General features: G+C 37.7%; 1 protein-coding gene across 2 annotated transcripts in view; it reads left to right on the top strand.

The window, feature by feature from the left end:
* Positions 1-16937, top strand: part of ARL15 (ADP ribosylation factor like GTPase 15) — a 276210-nt gene extending 259273 nt beyond the window's left edge. For both annotated transcript variants that reach the window (XM_027635361.1, XM_027635363.1), the window contains one exon: positions 258-16937. In XM_027635361.1, coding sequence (XP_027491162.1) covers positions 258-410 — 153 coding nt within the window. In that variant the 3' untranslated portion in view covers positions 411-16937. The remainder of the gene's footprint in view (positions 1-257) is intronic.
* The last annotated feature ends 4383 nt before the right edge of the window (positions 16938-21320 follow it).

Here is a 21320-nt window from a genome sequence, read left to right as displayed (position 1 = left end):
TCAGACCTCCCATGCTGTTAAATGCATGGGTAGAATGGTAGCTTCCAAGCAGTTCACTCACCTCTAAAGAAAACACTTTCAGGTCATGTTATATAACCTGTATTATAAGAGCAGATGTCGGTAAGATTCTAAAAATTAATATCCTCATCTTTTTAATGTGTTGGTTTTTGGGTTTTTTTTATGTTTCGGTTTGTTTTTTTAGATGTGAGTTTTCATTATAATATCAATACACTGGTCTCTTTTTTTTTCCTCAATAGATAAAAAAATATTTTGAACTTGAGCCGCTTGCACGTGGAAAGCGTTGGATTCTTAAACCCTGCTCCTTGGATGATATGGATGCAGTAAAAGACAGCTTCTCCCTTCTAATAAACTTGCTAGAAGAGAGAGACTTCGAACCTTCAAGAATGTGAAATCCAAGAGAAAGGAGTGGTTCTCCAGACATCACTGTACTTGCTCATTCTGCACGCAGCTTAATTATGGTGTGGTATCAAGACTGAGCTGTGATATGTTGTTCATACAGAGTTAGTGCAGAATGTCCTTTTGTTAAAATAAATGTTCTGTGAGTCAGGTACACAACTATTTCCAGTAGAGTTGTCTATGCTACTGAAGTAGGAAGTTCCTCTTTGTTTACCACTATTTCTGCACACTGCATGTTGCTTTCTTGCTTTGCGATCATCCTTGATGGGGAATTTTGCGCGCACAAAAATAACCTAGTCTGTAAGTCTATGTGTTACCTTGGATTTTAAAAAATAACTAATATCTAAATGATTTGTGGGTCTAATTTGTATTAGCTTGTTTACTGACCTCACAGTATGGAAAAGCACAGCCACTGAGAACCTAGGATACCTAAAAGGCAAGCAGTTTCATGTTAATGCAAAGGTTATTCCTGAGGTTTTACTAAGTGAAAACACAGTTGACAAATTAGTTGAGTCCTTTTTTAAAATCACTGCATAACCTTCCAAAGGCAGAACAGTTATTTTGCTGGAAGTTTGATGAAAAGTGAATTAACAAACAGATGTGCACAGATAACAGTATTTGGGGAAAGTAGGTGACAAACAGGTGATCTAAGTAAAATAATTTTCTTAGAAATATACAAAAGTTGGACAAAGGAATAAACTAATTGAAAGTAGTTTTCCGTAAAAAAAGCAAGGTAAATGTCTGTTAGTTCATCTGTGGGGGCTTTATTACTAGTTAGAAGTATGAGTGATTTGAAATAAGTACTGCTTCCTTTATCACTCATTTGTAGACTACTGCTGTTATTGTAACATTGCCAAGGCATCTATACCATAATTAAGGGTCTTCCAGTGTTTGTACTTCTCTTTTCAAGGGGATTATGTCTTGTTCTTAACACTTACTCTGTGCTAAGTGTTCCTTAGAAGACAAAAAAGTATTCATTGGAAAACAACATTTGTAATACATTTAGAAAAAGCCCCTTTGGTTCAAGTAACACAGTCCACATTTTCTATTTCCACGTTTCCCCCAGATTTGCAGTATTTTGGCTGCCTTTTGTTTATTTTTTTAAAACTTTATAACCCAATTTTGTTCATTAAAGAAATGTGCCAGGCCACTTGTCACTGAGTCAGTGACAACAGGGGACGTGCAGATCAGTTGCTGGACTGGTGCACACCTTGTGCTGTGCCTTGCGCATTCAGCTACCCTTGAGTGTCTGCAAACACAAACTGTAGTGATGTGTCATTAGTTTCTCATTAATTCTGCTTGTGTTCTGAAACTTATAACGCCATTTTTCAGGGCTTTAAGCAGCATATCTTTCCACTCTGAGCATTTATATTTTGTTTAATGTTTATTGTAGTCTCTCATTAGTTTATTTGGGGATAAGAAAATAGCAAAGATCAGCTTTTAAAGGCTGATAAAAGCCATTTCTCTATTACTTGCAATTATACTCTTTGTTAAACAAAATGTTTTTAATAGGTATTTTTGTTTACTTTTCAATTTCCTTGGATTTCCTGCATTGCTCTCACTGTTTTAACTTGGTTCCTGTTATCAGAAAGAAGCTGGGAAAATTGATAAAACTCCTTGTTTCATTTTGAGATAGAATAGGCAGAAAGCCTGAAAGGCATCTCCTTGCTTTGTTTTTTTATTCTCTTTCCTACCAGGTCAATCGTCTCACTCCTAATACTCTTGGAAATAACCAAGAACTGGAATTGTTCATTTTGAAGCACAGAGTAGCCCTGCTTTGGTTCAATTCTCTCTGCACACTTTAGTCAGGACCCATCTGCCCATCAGTTTCTCTTGTATGGGTTAAGGAGGTTCCTTTCCCTGGATTTAAGAAGGAATTGGATCTAATTTACAATTTCAAACTCTCTCTTAGCTTACGTGAGATTAGAGGCTACAGAGTCCTCAGATTTCCACAAGGTCCCCAAATTTCTGTCCTGTTTAGAGACAATGACAAGTAAGTGGTAAGGAGGAGGTGGGAAAATTACTTGCCAGAGAAGGCAGGCAAAATGGGGGATTCAGAGCTTTTACTGCTTTTTCGTTGGCCATTAGTTAGAAGATGTGAAATAACATTTTTTTACTGTTTTTCCCCTTCTTTCCCTTAGTTATGGACCAAAAGTTACAGGAAATGAAAATAAGCCCAACCATATTGCATTCTTGAAACTTTACTTATTTCTGCCATCAGCAGAAAAACCATCGGTCTGGTCCAAAAACTTTAGTGTTTCCAAGTTACATTTTGGTCATGATCTCCCAGATATGCACTGTTAGAAGGTGCTACATGACTAACATGAAAAAGGCCCAATACATTGATGAGAATATGGTTTTGGCATATGCCGGTGGCCACTTAGACTAGGACCTTAAGGCAAATGTCAACTGCACAGAAGCAGTGATTTTGATTTACCGAATTATTTTGAGTATGCTTTTTCTTATTAATACAGCGATCATTCCTCACCACAGATTGAAACAATACCTCATAACTGCTGAAGGCTAAAACCAACACTTAACTTTACTTTGAATGTAGTACTTCTGTGGTTTTGTGTTGTAGATAGACTTAATGGATGTGTACCTTTTTAATGTCTATAAGCAACTTCACCTTTTTGTGAGGGGATAAAAACATTCAGTAGCAGCTCATGTCATAATTCCTTGTCTATAGTGTTGTTGAATGCTCTGGCTTGGTAGAATATATAAGCACTATGCAGTTTGCATTCTGCTAACCAATCTCAATTGCTGCAGTTTTTGTTGGTTTGTTTTGTTTTGGTTGGGTTTTTTTTTTTAATCTTTTCAAATGTGTTCATCATTTAGGTGGAATAAACTTGGGCACTAGGCTCTACTTTACTTGCAAGTTCATTAAGGAGTGAACATTTTCTTTTTAAAAAAAGATGTTGTGCTTTAATGTTCTTTAGCCATCTGTTAAATTACTTCGTGTGTGTATGTGTGTGTGCCCACACTGGGCTTCTCAGACCTGTGGCTGTCTGCAGTGTCTCAGCCGTCAGAGTGAAAACATTATCAATCAATATCCAACAACAGCTGGTTTTGACAACCTTCTGTCTGCTGCCTAATGTTTTACAGCTCATCAGTAAGACTTCTTTGTCTGCCCACTCTGAGCTGGTAATCTTACTGCTTCCATGTCATGTCCTGTAGTTGTACTTCTAGCATTTGTATGGATAAAAAGTTAAATCTTAGTGGGTTTTGATATTCTTTCTTGCTGTATAATGCTCCACGTGTATCTTGGCTTGCCTATTCAAATACACTGTACAAAAATCTGTGATGTATTATTTCATTTAACTTCTTGCATTTCATTATATTTATAGAAGTTGCAGATTTTTGTACCGTATTACTTAATACAGTTGCCTTTTTGTAATGGCAATTAATTTATATTACAAAAGTTTGTATCTTTTCTGTAGTCAAAAAATATTAGTTAACTGCCATATTATCTTAACTTTATACTAAAAATACAGTGTCTATACATGAAGTTGACCCAATCAAATGGTCAACTGCTGACGTGGGGAACCTGTACTGTTTATGATTTATACATAATTTCCACTATCAAAAAAAAAAAAAAAAAAGAAAGAAAGAAAAAAAAAAGAAAATAAATGCTGTGTAGAATTGAGTCGATAAGTTTTGATTTCTTGAGAAAGTAGCCAATTTGGGAGTATGGCATATTACCTTGATTTGGAATGTTCAAGATGAATTATTTACCCATAAGTGTAAAAAAATATTCCTGTATAAATCATTGCTACATCATATGTAGTTACACATTTACACACACATACATACAAAAGAGAAAATTTCAAAAATTGACTGATTTTTTTGACAGCAAGATGTCATTACTCTGGAAATATATGTAAATGGTATTGCAGGTTTATTGCTGAAACAGAGATTGGAATAATCTTTATACAGTTCTTCCATAATATTAAATTGAAAGACATGTTTATATGACTAGAAATTATCTTTAAATAAATGACATGGGAAAGTACATATACAAAACAAAAGCTACAGAAGTTGAGCAAAGGAATATACTCTGGGGAAAATAAAGGATTGTTGAAACAGCTCAGTGTTATCCTATCGAACACTATTTGAGTAGAAGATGCTCTTACAATGCAAGTTATAACAGCTGATGGAAATATAGCACTGCTGAGCCAGACTGGAATTGCTGATTCAGCTACTAAGGTATGCTTTTTCCATGTTACTACTTTTAAATCTGCCTCTTAACCAAGACTAGGAATGAAATGAAAGATTTTTAAACTGATAATTGTTTTTTAATTCTTTTGTTTCATATAAATCGGAATTGAAAACCAGCTAATCATGCCTCATTTGATAGCTCTTGAAAGAATTTTCATTAGCTCATTAGCCCTTTGACCTAATAGTTTAAACAAATAAAAACATCTGTTTGTGTCAGCTGTAGGGTTAGTCATCCAGAGCCCAGGTTAACACAAGGATAAGAGAGAGTCCCATATCCTACATGAAGAAAACCCAAACTGTTTTCAGTATCTGCAGTTGAAAAGGACCCCTGAAATCAAGTAGGGCTGTTACTGAATTCTGTTAGGTGAAGAAACAAAAAGATCATTACCTTTCTCAGTCCTGAGCCCTCATGAGTGAACTGACTAATTTCATTGTGTGGGTTGGGCTGAAGATCAGATCTAATTTAAATAGTTCTGGGATATTCATGCTTAATGTTACCTGCTTATAATGTGTTGTAGCTTTTATCACAGATACATTTGGAGAAGCCAAAGTATGCTGTGTATATTGATTGTTCATTCACCAGATTTCATGGGAAAATGTAATATGTGGTATTCCGATGGGTTTTGATGGGATATGTTCAGGGCAACCTTGTTTATAGAGGGTATGTTTGTGCATCAAGCATGTTCAGCACTTCTATTTATGTCTTAAATATGCCTCAGTTTTTTAATCACTGAATATCTCTAGGAAAGGCAGATGTTCAAATGTCAGTGTTGGTTCTAACAGTAGATTATGTAGTTCCAGTTACCTGTGGCAGTAAACTGGGAGAGAACGAAAGTATTCTAATCATCTGTTTGCCAGGTTTACAGTAAATCCAACTGAAGTATTTAGCAAAAGGTCCAGTGCTGGTTTGGGATGATTATGGGAGAAGAGACACTCATTGCCTGAAAATAACCTGAATCACAGAATCACAGAATATCCTGACTTGGAAGGGACTCACAAGGAAAATTAAAGTCCTGACCCTGTACAGAACAGCCATGAGAGTCATACCATGTGCCTGAGAGCATTGCCCAAATGCTTCTTGAACTCTGTCAAGCTTGGTGCTGTGACCACTTCCCTGGGGAGCCTGTTCCAGTGCCCAACCACCCTCTGGGTGGAGAAGGTTTTATTAGGTTCTAAACCTCCCCGACACAGCATCAAGCCATTTCCACAGGTCCTCTCACTGGTCACCAGAGACAAGAGATTGGTCCCTGCCCCTCCACTTCCCCTCCTGAGGAAGCTGTAGACTGTGATGAGGTCTCCCCTCAGTCTCCTCTTCTCTAGCCTGGTTTTGGTAAAGACCATATTTGTAATGAAAAACTATTATATAGTTAATTTCTAAGCACAGAAACATTTCTCACACATGAAAAAACTATACCTGTATTTGAGAACCTGCCCACATACTAAGAAGAGGTATGAATTGTACCTAAAACTGACAACAAATAAAACCAGCCATCACAGTGTCTTTTTTTTACCTGTCACCTCATAATAGTAAAATGCTGTTGTTCAGTTTTATTATGATGCTATGTAACTATAATTTATTGCATTTCAGTGTGCACTGGAAAGTATTTGCATGTAATAAGTAAAAGAAGATAAAAATCCGTTTGTGGTTTGGCAACTTCCATGTATGAAGAGCTGCCCTCTTTCTAAGGAGACATTGAGCATTGGAGTACAGGAGCCTTATATTGTAACTTTGTTATAAATCACTGCTAACTGAAATGCTAAATAATGGAAATCCCAAACAAAAAGTCTGGTACTTTTTAACTGCATAGTCCCAAAGATGGTGTGCAGGAGAGAGGAAATCAAGACTTGGATATGAATGTTGCAAAACCAAAACAAGTTTAATGGCCAATCACACAGCAAAGTATTTGGTGTTTTAACAATGTGGCAGTCTTGAGTTTGGAAGGTTGATAGATTTTTCAGGATCAAAAGAACATTTTGTAAAAAGTTTAATTTTATAGTAGGTTACATTTTGGGCCTGTCAACTTTGACACAGTCCCATTAAAGCAATAATTCCTGCTGTGCATTAAGGTTGACACTCCAAAAATTTCTTCTATGGAAATGAATCTGTTCTGTGTTCTGTTAGAAATGCTCAAATAGCATTGTTTGTCCTGTGTCACCTTATTTATTTGAAAGGACGTATCCTAGCATTTCCTCAGGGATACATATACACCCAAATTGCAATAATATTGTATCTTTCAAAGACCCCATTTTTGCCAATGTCAAAATTGTCTATTTTAATGCTTATGAAAACAAATATCTATTTGCAAATCTGTCAGAATTATTTTATTATAGCATTCCCAAGTATGTAAGACCTAGAGATTCAAAATATGAATGGGATTGCACCATTTAAAATTAGCACTGATTAACTGCAGTATCTGGGAAATTGGTTTTTTTATTTAACAGTAGAATGAAAAATGCAACTCATAATTGCCCCAATATTTGTCTTGCTGCAAAGAAAAAATTAGCACTCATTAGAATTCATATGGGTTATGACAACCTTAGTCCATTTTTACTAAATTGCTTTGTTTGCCAATCCACTCTGGTTTACACATGTGTGTCGGTTAAAACTGAAAGACTTCCTTCAAGTATTTGAAACTAAGGTTGATTTAAAAAAAATGCTAATTGCCTTGTCTAAAAATATTTTTTACATGATTTGCAGGAGTGTGACTGTTGCAGAAAAATTCACTTTTGCCTTTAAGATATAGAGCATGACCTTTTGGTTACAGTAAATACAGTACTGCAAGTCTGGTAAAGTCATCACATATACTAAAGGTATTGAGACCATTTACCTCACATTCCTTCCTATTAGCTTCCACAATTAACATGATCCACAGCTGAAAAAATAATTCTAGTTGTCGCTGATAAATGGGGTGAAATCGTCAATCACTGAAGTTGACAGTATTATTTTAAAAAGATATTGCAAACAAATGTTTACCCAGAGATAGTTACTGTTGCTGAGATTTTGTTCTTTGGGGTTCTCTCATTTCATTCATGTTGCTGACTTTGGTGCTCAATCTCAGATTAAAGAAGGGGGTTTTTTTGCTTTGGATTTTTTGGGAGGTTTTTTGTATTTTGTTTTGGGTTTTTTTTTTGGTTTTTTTTTTTTTTCCTGTAGCACAAAGAGTACCAAACACCCATACATCAAAGTGTTTAACAGAACCAGGAGCATTCCTGGTAACACTCTGAGATATAACTTCAGCTTTTTTTTATTTGTTTTCTTTTCTTGATATGATGTGCAGACCTGAGATTTTGGTTCAGGCCTGTCTCCACTGAGAGGTGCCAGTAATACAGAACTCTCCTATTATGGACTAAATAGATATCTTGCCTATTTTTAACGCTCACTTTTGATCTCTGAAGAATTTTAATATCAAGGTAAAGTATTACATGTTGGTTTCATATGTAGATGCTTCAGTGACATAGACATTAATGAAAATGCATACAGTGTTCGTAGAGAAGAAATATCTTGTTTTTGACATTCTCAGTGCTGAGGAGAAATCTTTCATAAAACTGCTGCAGGATGGTGAGTCTCGTTCTGTCTGCTTGTGAGAGGCAGTTTTGCTTTAAAGTTTGGTTCAAAACAAATTGAATAGAAACTTTTTCCTTCAAGTTTGATATTTTAAACTACCTGGATACTGCCAATTAGCATGTTCTCCAGCACTTTGTCTGTGAGAACCATTTCACATCTAACCTGATTAAGGCCTGAGGAGGTGTTCACTACTAGTCAATGTTTCCAGTTAGTGATCTGATCTTTTCAATTTCTTTCTGCATATAACATTTCTAAAACCCCTTGATGTTCACACCTGTTTGCACATCTTGTGTCAGGCAAGTGTACCCTAGGAGTGGTTGTTGAGGCAAGTCTGGAATTCTCCTGGCAGTCAAGGATCAGTTTGTTCTCATTTGTTCCAGATGAGACACAATATTGTGTTCTTTCTCCATCAAGAACCATTTTCTCACCATCTTTTTTGTTTCTATGTCTGCTTATTTTGGATGGGAACTCTGGTTCATGGAATAACTAATGTTGGATAATGCATTTTCTTTTAGCAAAACAGGGACTATTGCAGGAGAAATAGTTCTGAGACTCTTTTCTATGGTCAAAATTACAGGTTATGTTGCAAATACTAACTAGAAAATGTAATTGTTAGTCAATGGGTTTGAGTATATCTAAAAGCCAAGATAAAGTGTATCCTGTTCTAGCTGACTGATGCTGAATATTGGTTCTCATCTGCTAATGTCAGAATTAAAGTAGAAAAAGTTGCCAAAAATACATTGTATCTGATTCAGCAGGAAGCTTAGCTCAGTGAGTCATGAGCCACCATTCTGAATGGCACTGAGACCTCCATCTCTCTGATGGGAAGCAAAGATGGCCATCTGCCTGAACCTATGACCTGCAGACCATAAGATACTTAATATGTTTGCCACAGAGCTGAGGGGAGATGCCAGTTTGAGGAGGCCTTGATAGCGGCTCTACCTGACTGAGTCATGCCAACTCACATCTTCTGCCAGAGAAGGGACTAGTAGTCACTGTTCCAGCAGAGCCCACTGCTTGCCAGTGGCCCACTTGACTTGTCAGGAATGGTGTGGAGTTTAGAGCCACAAGCCAGCCATGTCTGGCTTACTGAGACAAGCACTTTTCAAGGCGACGAAAGAAACACTGAAATGGGAAAATGAGTGCTGGTGGCAGGCCTCCACACCTGTCATGCTGTATTACAGTTTCAGTCTTTGATTGTTGGTCCCATAAAGGTGTCGTTTTCTTCATGTTATTAAAGCAATTACAGTTATTATACTAAATTTGTCCTTTCTGAAGGGAGCAAGAATAAATGAGAGAGGATTTGCATACAAATTGAGCCTGATGTGGGGGAAAATCGGAGCAGGTGGTGAAGCTGTGAGGAGACATTATGCAGGAGCATGGCCGGAGTTGCCCTCCTCCACAACCCGTTGCTGGTGACCCTTTGAGGAATGTCTCCTGACTGTCTGGTGGATTCATGTGAATGAAGGACAGTTTGGCACACTGTTATCCTGGGCAGATCAAAGGCCAGGCATTGGCTGGATGGATGGACAGAGGAGGCATGTGAAAGGCCTCCCCTCCCACTGGCAAGGCCTTTTCCTTGGCACTGCTCAGCCTTCCCCCACCTCTTCTCTCAAAGACATACCCCTGTGTAAGGCAGCTCTCCTGCCCCGTGCTGCCAGGTAGGATGCCTGCCTTTGCTGCAGGAGCACCTGCCTCTCAGTGTGGTGGGTTCCCCTGGCCTCAGTCAGCCGGGATAGTGAGTAGTGCTCTGGGACTGCACCTCCCATTGCATCCTAGGAAGGGTGTCAGGTTGCCCATGCAGGTGTTTGTACTTCAGAAGAGGAAGACATGGTGGGCAGCAGGCTTCCAAGCCCATCCAAAGTGACAGTATATTTGGCTTTTGGACATGGAAAGCCATTGCTCCAGTTTCCCACTGCGGTTGTGTTTCTTTACACAAAGTTCCCCTTGTGTGTCTAATGACAGGGGTAGGGGTTCTCACTCATGAAAGTGCTACAAAATATTAGGAAATAAAGCTATTTTTTTTTCTGAGACTGAGTTTTATAGCCCAAGTCACTGCTAAACAAAGGATCAGTGGTGTGGAGGAAACACAAGTGCCTGGCCCTGTCCTTGTTAGGTTTGGACTAGTTTCAGCACAACAAGCCTGGTACTGAGTAATTGATGTGCAAATTAATTTTATGATATTACTAGTAGATGAAAAGTGTATCTGAAATATACATTACTTGCAAATGAACCTTTGTTATAATGGGTTGTCCTCATTGAAACAGCCCTGGAACATGCTGTTTAAATAAGAAAGAATGCTGTTGTACTTTATTTTTAGTAATGTCTTTTGATGCTGAATAAGATTCTTTGAATTCCTACAGATGTGAAAAAAAAGCAGCCCTCTTTCTCTTTTTTAGGAAAAAAAATTGTGTTTACATTTGTTTTATAAGTGGGAGAATGATTATAAGTTGTATCTTCATGGTCAGCATTGTCAGCTATATTATAGGGCAATAACCAAGTTGCTTTCCTGGCTTAACATGTACATGGATATCAAGACCAATGAAGGTAAAATTAAACCAGTGAATGGCTGTCTGTGTGAAGGTTCATATTAATTTTTAAAAGTCTATAGCAGTAACAAGTGTAGCAGATATCCTAAATCAGAACATGAGGATGACGTTGAATCATCTCAACTATTCTGAAGAGTTTCTCTGTGTTTCAATGTCTCCACTGAAAAAGAGTAACTGGATAGAGCATGAGCTACCAGAATCATGGCTGTTACTGCAGATCTGCTGCTTTAATCATGACAACTGTTCTGCTTTTCAGTCATGGTTCAAGATTCATCCAGAAATATTCACTTATTTCCATAGTTAAAGTTAAGTCACTGATACAGAAGTTACTATCTGGGCATTCAAGTGTGGGATTACCAGCTTTTTACTTGTATATTTTCCTCTGCAGCCACAGAAGAAATAATTTCCTTTTTTTTTTTTTTGCACTGTGGTATTTAAATGTGAGAAAACGACTGAAAGGATAATAAGTTAGGAAAGCTAATTCTCCTTTTCCAGGCAATGAAGAGAAACCACATGGCAGGTAAAATATCTTGCTTTAGAAATCCTGGTGGACTCATTGATTTACAGAGATCTGTCCAGTTCTCACAGTTATTAAACCAGAGGGACTAAGATTTGGAGGACATCACCAACTAGTCTTAGTCACAGTGCAAGTAAACAAATTTCTGTAATTTATATTTTTGATGACTTTTAAAAAAAAATTGTCAAACCTATACTTCTGACCACTCCATGGCTTTGTAATCTCATAATAACACAGCTTATACTTCTGAAATTCAGCAAAGTTTGTGAATACATTTTTCCTTATAATAAGTGATCTTTTAAGAATGAAGAAACATTTTTCTTTTTTTTTTTTTAAATCAATATTTTAAAAAAATTACTTGCTTTGGTCATAGCTAATTTAGCCCTGATGAGGATTTTTTCATAGACAGAATAGAATATTATAGTTCAATTATAAAGGCCTGCAACAATTATCTAGTCTGTCTGCGTCATTATTTGAGGATTTGGACCATTGTCCAAACCTGTCCACTGACCAGCTGGGATCCCTGACCATCTCTCTAAGAAGCCTGTTGCAGAGTTTGACCACTCTCTCATTAAAGAAATACTTCCTGATGTCCAATCTAAATCTCCCCTTGTATTGCTTTGAACCATTTCCTGGCATCCCGTGACAGGATGCCATGGATCACTACCATAAATAGCAAAAATGCTAATTTTTGGACTTTGTATGAACTTTTTCAGAAAACATTTTCTGCCATAATCTGTCCATCAGAACCCTGTTTCTTCTCTTTATCTGCATCTGTTACTCAGTACTAATTCTCATTTTACACTCTCTCAAGCATTCCCCTTACACAGAAGATTCTGAAATGCAAACACTTTCAAATACATTTCTGCATTCTTAGTGAAAAAACCCAAAACCAAAAAAACTCCAAACCCTAGGGGTTAGTATGTTCAAAACATACAATATGTTTTTTATTTAATGCAAAGAGACACAAGAAAAAAAGACATGTTGACCTCACTCCAGTAAGTTTTTCTCAAAAACATTGCAAAATATATGTAAACTCCCTTGGCCTATTCAACCTTTCCAGATGCATCGCTCTCCTGGGTACCTAGACAGATGTAGAGTCAAGTGGAAGTGCAGATAAGCATGTTCTCTACCACCACTGTACTGAGATATGCAGACCTCCATATGGAAGGCAAATATCATCAATTTTTTCCCCATTTTAAAGTTTCTTATGAGGAAAGTTTAGCCCTACCTGTGGTTACAGCACAAAGGAAAAATCTTTTCTATATGCATTTTATAAAATATCTCTTATGTACTAATTTATGGGACATTATAGCTGGTATACACGAAATATTTCAGTATTTATTTCTCCATCAGAATTGCTCAGGTTTTTCTTCACCTGTCAAAATGAATTGCCTCTACTGAGCAGTGTCTCAGTGTTCTGCATGTCTCTATTCTGTGGTTGCTTTAAGGCCACAGTATATCAGATTCAGCTTCTTAAACTAAAAGGTGTAGGAAATTCAGGGAGAAAAATATTACCAAAGTAACTTCATTAAAGAGTCCTGTATGGAAGATCAATGTCTTTTCTCAAAATGCACTCAGAGAAAATGTTGTGTTGAAAAACAATAAAAAATATTACACTGATGTTTCAGAGGTTGTAAATGTGAGATTCTGTTACCAGAATTACTTTAGTGTCATATATACTTGCCTATAATTGACTTTATTTTGAAATTTTGTCATCTATCTTCATTTCTCTATCTGCCTTTGTAACACACCTTTTCAAACAGCACATGGTCTGGTTTTCATTCTCAGTAAAATTCCCTGTCCTCCTGCAGTTATCCTGAATGTCAAAATCAGGGCATAACTTGCCCACCTTCATGCTAAAGCATGACTCCTCTTATGGGGAGTTGCAGCTCTTGTTTTTCAGACCTATGGTTCTGAAGGTCTCACAAAATCTTGGGATTATACATTTTTCCCTCATCTGTGAAATCTCTTCATACCTGCAGCATTTACACAGCATGGAATGAGTGTCCAGTAATGAATGACAATGAATGAAAAGACAGAACAGATGTTTTTGGAGCAAGAGAGCCTTTCCACAATGTGTGCAGGGTGAATTTGGCAAATCCACATAAACTGACTAGAGAGGATGATAGGTATCACCCTCCATCGCTTAGGGCAAATGTATTTCAGAAACATAAGCTTGGTGTCTTCATCTATCACCTTCAAAACAACGCCCTAATCCATGGTCATGGTATCCTGGATGTGGGTTGTGAGGTCAGGTAGAAGAAGTGAACTTCTCTGACTGGCCTGATCATTCTGCTCTCCTTTTACCCGGGCAGGCAGGTTGACTTTTTTTTTCCATCTGAAGGGCATCGTGCAGTTCTCTGAACAGGTAAGTCTGGTGCCTATCCAGAAACCGACTAGTTCAGAACACCGACTCTCATCTTACCTATTCAGCTAGAAGGATAGAAACCCACTAAACTTTCACTCATTTTCTGCTTCATTTCTTGATCTTCAGGATCCTAGAAAAGGCTCCAGCATCCAAAGGACTGGGGCTCCTTCTCATACAGCTGTAGTAACCATGAGCCCTGGGAATGCCTTGAGAAGTGACTTGGCTGCAGACATCTTCATGGAAGGTGGTGTCTGTGGCACAGCTCAGCACAAAGGCTGCCTAATGTCACAACTTAGCTCCCCCAAAAACATGGCACAATGCTAGTAGCTCTGCTCAGACAATTGCCAGATAACATCTCAAAAGCATTCTGGGAAATGTTTTCCTAATTGACTATTTATCTCAGAGTCCCTCTCCTCTCAAGCAATTGAAATCTTGCTGGGCAAAAGGGTGCTTTTTAGAATCTGACATACATCTTAGTGTTGAGAGTATTCAGGATGTAGTGTTGTCTTTCAAGGATGCCAGTTATGTCTGCAGCCTTCTACAGTCTTCATTGTCTGTTGAATAAAAGCTGAGACCCACAGTGCTGCTGGCATTCAGACCATCCTCACATGAACAGTTGTTTACAGGTGTATGTAACAGTTTGAAGCACGCATATTTTCAAATAGTGACTGCTGCATGGTCTGTAGCTAAGCTATCTTGCAATCCAGACAGAACAACAGTTTAAAATAGATGAACTTGTGTCAATATTTCCCCATTTTTATCTAGGTTTCATGGAGCGCCTTTGAAAGTCTGTCTGGGCAGTACTAGCTGTTAGCTCTCTAGGGAATATGTTTTGTTTGATTTAATTATAATAATGTTTGATATAACAATCTATTTCTACCAATTCTTCTCACATCAATATTTATTCAGTGCCATAGTTTTGTGTTGTTGGAACATCCTGATTTAGCATTATTATTCTCCTATGGGTCTGTCTCTGTTATTCAAACAACTTTACAAGCCTACAGCATTAAGCCTCACTCCATTCTTTACAAAAACGAGGACTTTTTTCCTTCCATTTTGCAACAAGGGAGATCAAATGCAAAATGATTTTGACCTGAAGATCATCTGGACTCTGAAGCAATGCTGGTGCTTGAACACGGGATCTCACTGCAGTGCTTTCCCTATGCAATTAAGGCCTCCCACAGATTAGACTAGCAAAGCAAGTTTGCAATCCTTTCATGTTAAGCTACCCAAGGCACTTTCACTTTGGTAGCCCAACAAAATTTGTCTGGGGCTTGATTTCATTAAACTCAACCAGCACACAGTCCTATTGTACCTTGCAAACAGTCATGACTCTCTTCTGCAGCTGTTTCAGGGGAGACAAGGTTGTGTACCAGCATGACTTGGGTTTTAGTTTTGCCAGAGTCCTTTGGGGTAAAAGCTATGTTTTGCATCACAGTACTACAGTTTTGTGCAGGCAATGTGTACAACAGTGTAATTTTACCTGGTACAGGAATTGTGTACTTACATCTTGGGTCATATTATGAAGAGGATTTAATACTTGTTTTCATGAAAGACTAATTTTAAAGAGGCTTTTGTCTAAACAGTTAATAGATTTTTACTTTATCTTTTTGATGTGTTCTGTACAAGAAAGGATCTGTTGAATGCAGTTCATTTCTTTCAGCTGTAGCTAGGCATTCACATATATCTTCTAAACAATATGAAGTAAAACCCAGTCAGCCATGAAGAAAGGATATCTGTTTACAGTTTAGAATCTGTGCTATTACATATTTGAAACCCTCACTATTGGATTTATGGATAGTTCGTGTTGTTATTTAAATGTTTTATTTGTTTCTTTACTATAATTCAAACCAATTAGTTTCTAAATTTCAGACAAAGTTGAAACTGATTCAGTTTAAACTGAATGGGTTCATGTGGCTATTTCAGCCTCAAAGATTTTGAACTATGTTAAATCCATTTACAGTTTTAGTGAAAAAATAGGGAAATACATTAAATTTTTCTTTAAAGTAAGTAGTTTAAGATTAAGTAACTTATTTTCAAATGAAAATGTACTTGTAAATTAGATATGCCATAATATTACATCTTTTGTGAACATGATATATCCATCTGTACAGTTATCCCTGACTCACCAGAGCCAAATAGCAATTGAACATTCTTAATACCACACAGTGGTACTAGTGCCACTTCTTGCAACCCATACTTGTTTTTTCAATAGGTCTGTATCTACCTTCATGATCTGAAAGGACTACATACAGATGTGTTGCAGCAGATGCTTGTTTTATGTAGATGTGGTGAGAGTATATGCCTCCTTTCTTTCTGTTTCCATCTAGAGTTGTTTTCTCAGTACTACTTCATACAAGATAAATTCCCATCCATCTTATTTTTGCTGTCCTAATGCTTTCCAGTAAAATGCTTTGGGATGACTAATACCCAGGTGAACCTACAGACTCCATCTAGTTTCTTTGGTAGTGAGTTTATGAGGAAAAGTATATTTCTGCCCTACCCTCCTCCCTTGCTCTTCGTCTTCAGACCCTGGTGTCTGCACCAGTGGTGCAGCCTCAGTTTCCACTACGACAACGTAGAGCAGCAGAAGTGGGAACCACAGTCTGCATAGAGCAGTGCATCCCTTTCTCAGAGAAACCCAATCTGCATAAACTGCCACACTCTGAAGTTTTTAAACTTTCACCTTACTTCACAGTTTTCAAGTTAAAATAAACTGCTTGACTGCTTAATTGCAGCTGGATTGTAAATCTTCTAACAGTCATCTGTCTTCTACAGCTTGCACACACCAGGGCGCTAAGCACAATCACAGAGCCTCACCAAAACGAGGTATGTTTGCTGCAAATTCTAAATATGGTACAATTTTTGTGCTGTATCATTTTGATTTTGTGCTATTATCTTTTCAATTAAGATATTGCTGTTTCTTTTGTTCATGGAGACAAAAGGAAAGAGAGCAAACGCATAATAGACAGTCCCTGGTTTGCAGTATTGGAATAGATGAAATACATTTCACTGTCTTGACTGTATCAGTGCACTCAAGCTGGATAAATGAACTGAAAAGGCCTCTGACCCAAAATAATGGTATACAAAATGCCTCCTTCAATTATATTGAATATGAACCAACTATATTTTTAAGAGGTTGTATCTCGTATGTCTGTATTCAGTCCTGTTTCTTCCCCCACCTCTCTGTGCTGCCTTTCCTTGTTAATTCATTTAAACAGGGTTTCTTTCTGCTCAATTTGCATTCAAATGGCTGTCAGGGGAATTTATGGAAATAATATAAGTGCTTTTATCACTGTGTATTTAGTCACATGTGCTAAATTTCAAAAGATGAACTTGTCTAGCATCTTAGCAAAAGAAAGAGTAAGAGTCAAGCACCAGTTTTATGGCTATAAAGTCAAGACCAACATCCCAATTAATGATTTTTTTGGCTCAATTGATATATCTTTGTCTATTGTGGCCCATCTTATCCATTGTCTGGCAAATATTTTCTGCTTCTTCTTCCCCCCTTGCAAAGGAAGTAGCAAAAAGCCCTTCTCTAGATCCAGCACACAGTGGAATCTGTTTCTTTTTTTTCTTTAGCAGTGAAACACAGATTTATTGAGTTTTGGAAATTTCACTTTGAGTGCTGTTTCTTTTCCTTAACTGGTATTAGAGCGATAGGGGCACACCTCTTTCTCACAGTTAGCAGGAACTCCACGGAGGCCACCACGGAACACCAGTAGTTACCTCTGTGTATTGATTCTCTGAAAGATGAATCTGCCCCCTCTTCTCAAAGTTGCAATTAGCAGATTCCCCAACCCCCAGTGTATTTGGTAGCATCTTCAGCAAATTCACAGCCAAGACAAACTTAATTTTGACCAAATCTGACACCAATGGCTTATTAAATTGAGCATGTAGTTATAGCTTAGATAATATGAGATACTTTTTGGTCTGGCTCCTTTGAAACCCAAGTAACTTTATTTTTCTTTTTGGCACTTGATGACAAATACTTCCTCCTCTGTTTTCCTGAAAATTGTAGTAATTAGTGCAGAAAGAGACTTCTATAAAGCATGTAAGTAGTTCAGAGAAACAGTTGGAGGCAGGAATGCGGTGGTTTTTCAGACAAAATCAAGAAATTTATTTTTTAAGATTTTTTTTTTTTAGATCTACTGTTAAGCTGTCTGAGTGGCAAATTATCCATTGTATTTGCACATATTTTCTAAAAGAAAGGGAGAAATTGTGCTGAAATTGTTTTGTGTAAATGTGAAAATGTTACATTTCAAGGCTTTATATCTAGTGAGTTTTAGATGATTTGTGTTACTCTACCCTTCTTATTTAGAAAGTATATAGCTATTACATAACACAAAAAAAGGCCCAATTCATTATGTAAGTGCAAGTTACTGATTTAATGATGAAATTCCTGAAATGGAGGAGGGTCAAAGGAGGAATCACAGAAGTTTTCAAATCTTCAGCTCAAGAAAAGTAATGTCATGTCCAAGTATATTTAGTGAATGGTAATGTAAACCACAGACAAATAAAGAGAAGAGGAGAAACTAAATTCTCTGGCTCAAGATGGGAATGTATTGAATGCTTAGAGCCAGAGAAAGAATAATTTAGATGGGAGTATTTCCCTGGATTCTGCACTACTAATAAATCATTGCTGGTCATGCAATTTTTAATGGTCTCAATAATGATTACATTTTGCGTATGCTGGTCACAATTAGAACTTACATATTGTCCTTTGTTCTGCTATCTGTATTACTAATGCTCTGGATGCTCTCAGGTGCTGAGGAATTACATTTTTTGTATACAACGAAAGAGGCGAGTGTCTTTAGGTACACACACCTATATATATGCATATGCCACACCTCCAGTCCAAGGAAAATATTATTTATCATACAAGTTTTTTTCAGAATTGTCATCAAGAAATATAAATAGATTTTGTAAAATAGGTAGAAAACTTAAAATTTAAATTAAATTCTATTTCTGAGCTTATTTTCCTTGTAGAGAGGACAAGAAACAAAAAACCACACCAGTCTATCTCAGACAGTGTGAAAATATATTGCTTTGTGTTCATAAATGACTTAAAATTCTTTGGAGAAAGGCAGCTATTAAAGAAAAATCTGTCAGACTTGCAGTATACAATATCTTTACCTTAAGGAATTGTGATTCCTTGGGATGTGAATAAAGGTAGGGAATATGTAAACCAAGGGAACAGCCTCTAGAGGTGGGTGCTGAGCCATAATAGCACAAAGCCTGAAAAATGATGGAAGAAGTAATGAGAATAGCTCCCTTTTTTTTTTTTTTTTTTTTTTTTTTAATGAGGGAAAGAGTATATGTGCATCTTCCAAACCACTGCAAGAGCGTTCACTAATGCATGTATGAAAGTCTGTAAGGATTGTTGGGTCTAAAAAACTTTCTTACCGGAAAGGACAAAAGGTGAAAATACTCAATACCTATCAGGTCAAGAATAAAAAAAGACTACCAAGATTAATTGGTGGGAAGTTTAAAAAAGATCCCTATAAACATCTGTGAAGGACACAGTACTTTCTGGAAGTCAGAGCTATTCCTCTGTCCCTGTGGAGTTGGTGGAAGGACAGCCCAGAGACTGCAGATGAAAATCTTGGCACCAAGGAGTAAAAACCTGCTGAGAGGAACAGTGAACCAGCAGCCAAACCCCAGCAGTGATGAAGAAAACTTTCTGCAGGTTACGGAAGACTATGCCAGGTGTGCTGCTACTAGGGAAGCCACTGGGTTGACTGCACCAAAGCCTGGAAGCAGGATTTGATCTCTGTTTGAAATTCCACCAAAATAAAATGTCAAGGCAAATCTATTGCAAAGCTGTGGCTGACCTAGGTGTTGTCACAGTATTGAAGAAATATGACTTGATTTAAGCATTAGCAGAGTAAATCACAAATCAAAGTTGGGGGCAGGAAGAGTTAAGCTTGTTTTTTAAGCAAGTCACTAATATGCGCTGGCTGAGTGACCTAGAGTTTCCTTAAGGCTGAAGATATGTAACAACAGAAAGAGCAACAGAGCTATTGACAATGGAAAACAGAAGATGGGTATTGTAAAAGTGCAGAATATTGTCTATTTTCAAGCTGAATTGACTAGGTACAGATCTATAAAGACTGGAAGCGGGACAGGAAATGACCTTTTAAGTTAATAATGTGTGAGTATAGAGCAACTTCAATGCCTTTCATTGAAATGTCCAGTCTTTGGATTCCTGCCTTACAGAGAAAACTGGACTGAAGATTACACCAGCCCACAATCATGCATGTTTGCACTGCTCCCCTGGTCATGTGGAGCAGCAATTAGGTCCAACACTAGGAATCAGTTTTTTTACAAGTGTCAGCCTGATGTGTTAAGTTGAAATAAATTGAAAATAGTTGTTTGGATGAAGCTCAAAATGCTTTTCTTTATAGAAGAAAAGCTCAGCTAGACCAACTAATAAAGTCAAGTGAAAGATATAACCTATTTGGGCATCTCAGTGTTAACTTTCTACCGTGACAACACCCATTTCAGAAATATTGAACTATTTAGTGCCTCTGAAACATCTGGACTTTCTACTTGTTTCATAAGTCTCTAACAAAAAAATATCTGCACATCATCCATCAATCCACAGCCACACTGTTTTCTCACCCTATCATGATTAGATTCTTTAGGAGGTTTTAGTTTGTTTTTTTTTCCTGATGCTTTTCTCCCTGTTTTTCTTGGAAATCCTTATATTATTAATGGGCTCAATATATGCTCACTTTGAACTGTTAGAATTTAAACTAATAGGTGTTAGTTGTTGTTATATAAACTGGGCAAATGAGGATTTTTGGGGACCTGGCCTCTTTCCTTAGCCACAACAGACCCATTCTGGCAAAACTGAGAGAGATATCAACCAGTGTTTGAAGAAAGTCTATCTCCTATTGAGACATGGAGAGCAGTGTTTTGTCCAACTTGGTAGGTCAGTAGCACTATTGCTAGGGCTGTCCTGATATAAGTGAATGGAAATGCCTAAATATCCCTTCTCTAAATAAGTAGATAGGTGTTTCTATAGACCAAGATCTACACTGAACAGTCACTTCAGGGAAAAAAAGCTGAGTGGCCTCTGTGGGGAGTCCCTCTCAAAGAACTGTGCCGGTAGAGTAAGCAGTCAGTGTTTACCTGAACTACATCTACTGTGAAGGTAAAGACTTATTACATACTCTGTTGTGGAGGTGCCATTTTTCTTCCTCTTTAAATGTCAGTAAATGGATGGGGAATTCTGCCCCATCCACATGGGCTGGCGCTGGTTTTCTTGCAGAAGGAGGAGGGCAGCCAGCCACCAGGTGGCTTTAAGCAAAGGCTGAGCCCCTCTGGCCAGCACATATTCCTTCCCAGTTTAGGCTGCTGAGTACTTTGCCTTTCTCCCCCTTTGCACCAGTGTCCTTTTTCCACACTGCTTTTCAGCCAGATGAGTTCCCTGACCCAACCCAGTGTGCAACTGCACGTGTGCAATCAGTGCAAGATACTCGTAAAATTAGTTAGCTGTAAGACTGCTGAACTGAGACCAGGAGGGGAGTCAGGAGCAGAGGAAGCTGGCCTGGGACCATCTGGGGCTGCCACGGCAAAGTTTCTGGTACGCTGAGCAGCCGGACGGTTTGCTGCCAGGTAGCGCAAGGAGCCGGCTGATACCAGAGCCCCGTGTGGGGATTGTTTCATCTGTCAGGT

Source organism: Corapipo altera, unplaced genomic scaffold (assembly GCF_003945725.1).
Source record: "Corapipo altera isolate COAL_440 unplaced genomic scaffold, ASM394572v1 61411, whole genome shotgun sequence".
Classification (NCBI taxonomy): domain Eukaryota; kingdom Metazoa; phylum Chordata; class Aves; order Passeriformes; family Pipridae; genus Corapipo; species Corapipo altera.
Note: the sequence above shows the minus strand (reverse complement) of the source record. Positions and strands in the feature narration are given on the sequence as shown.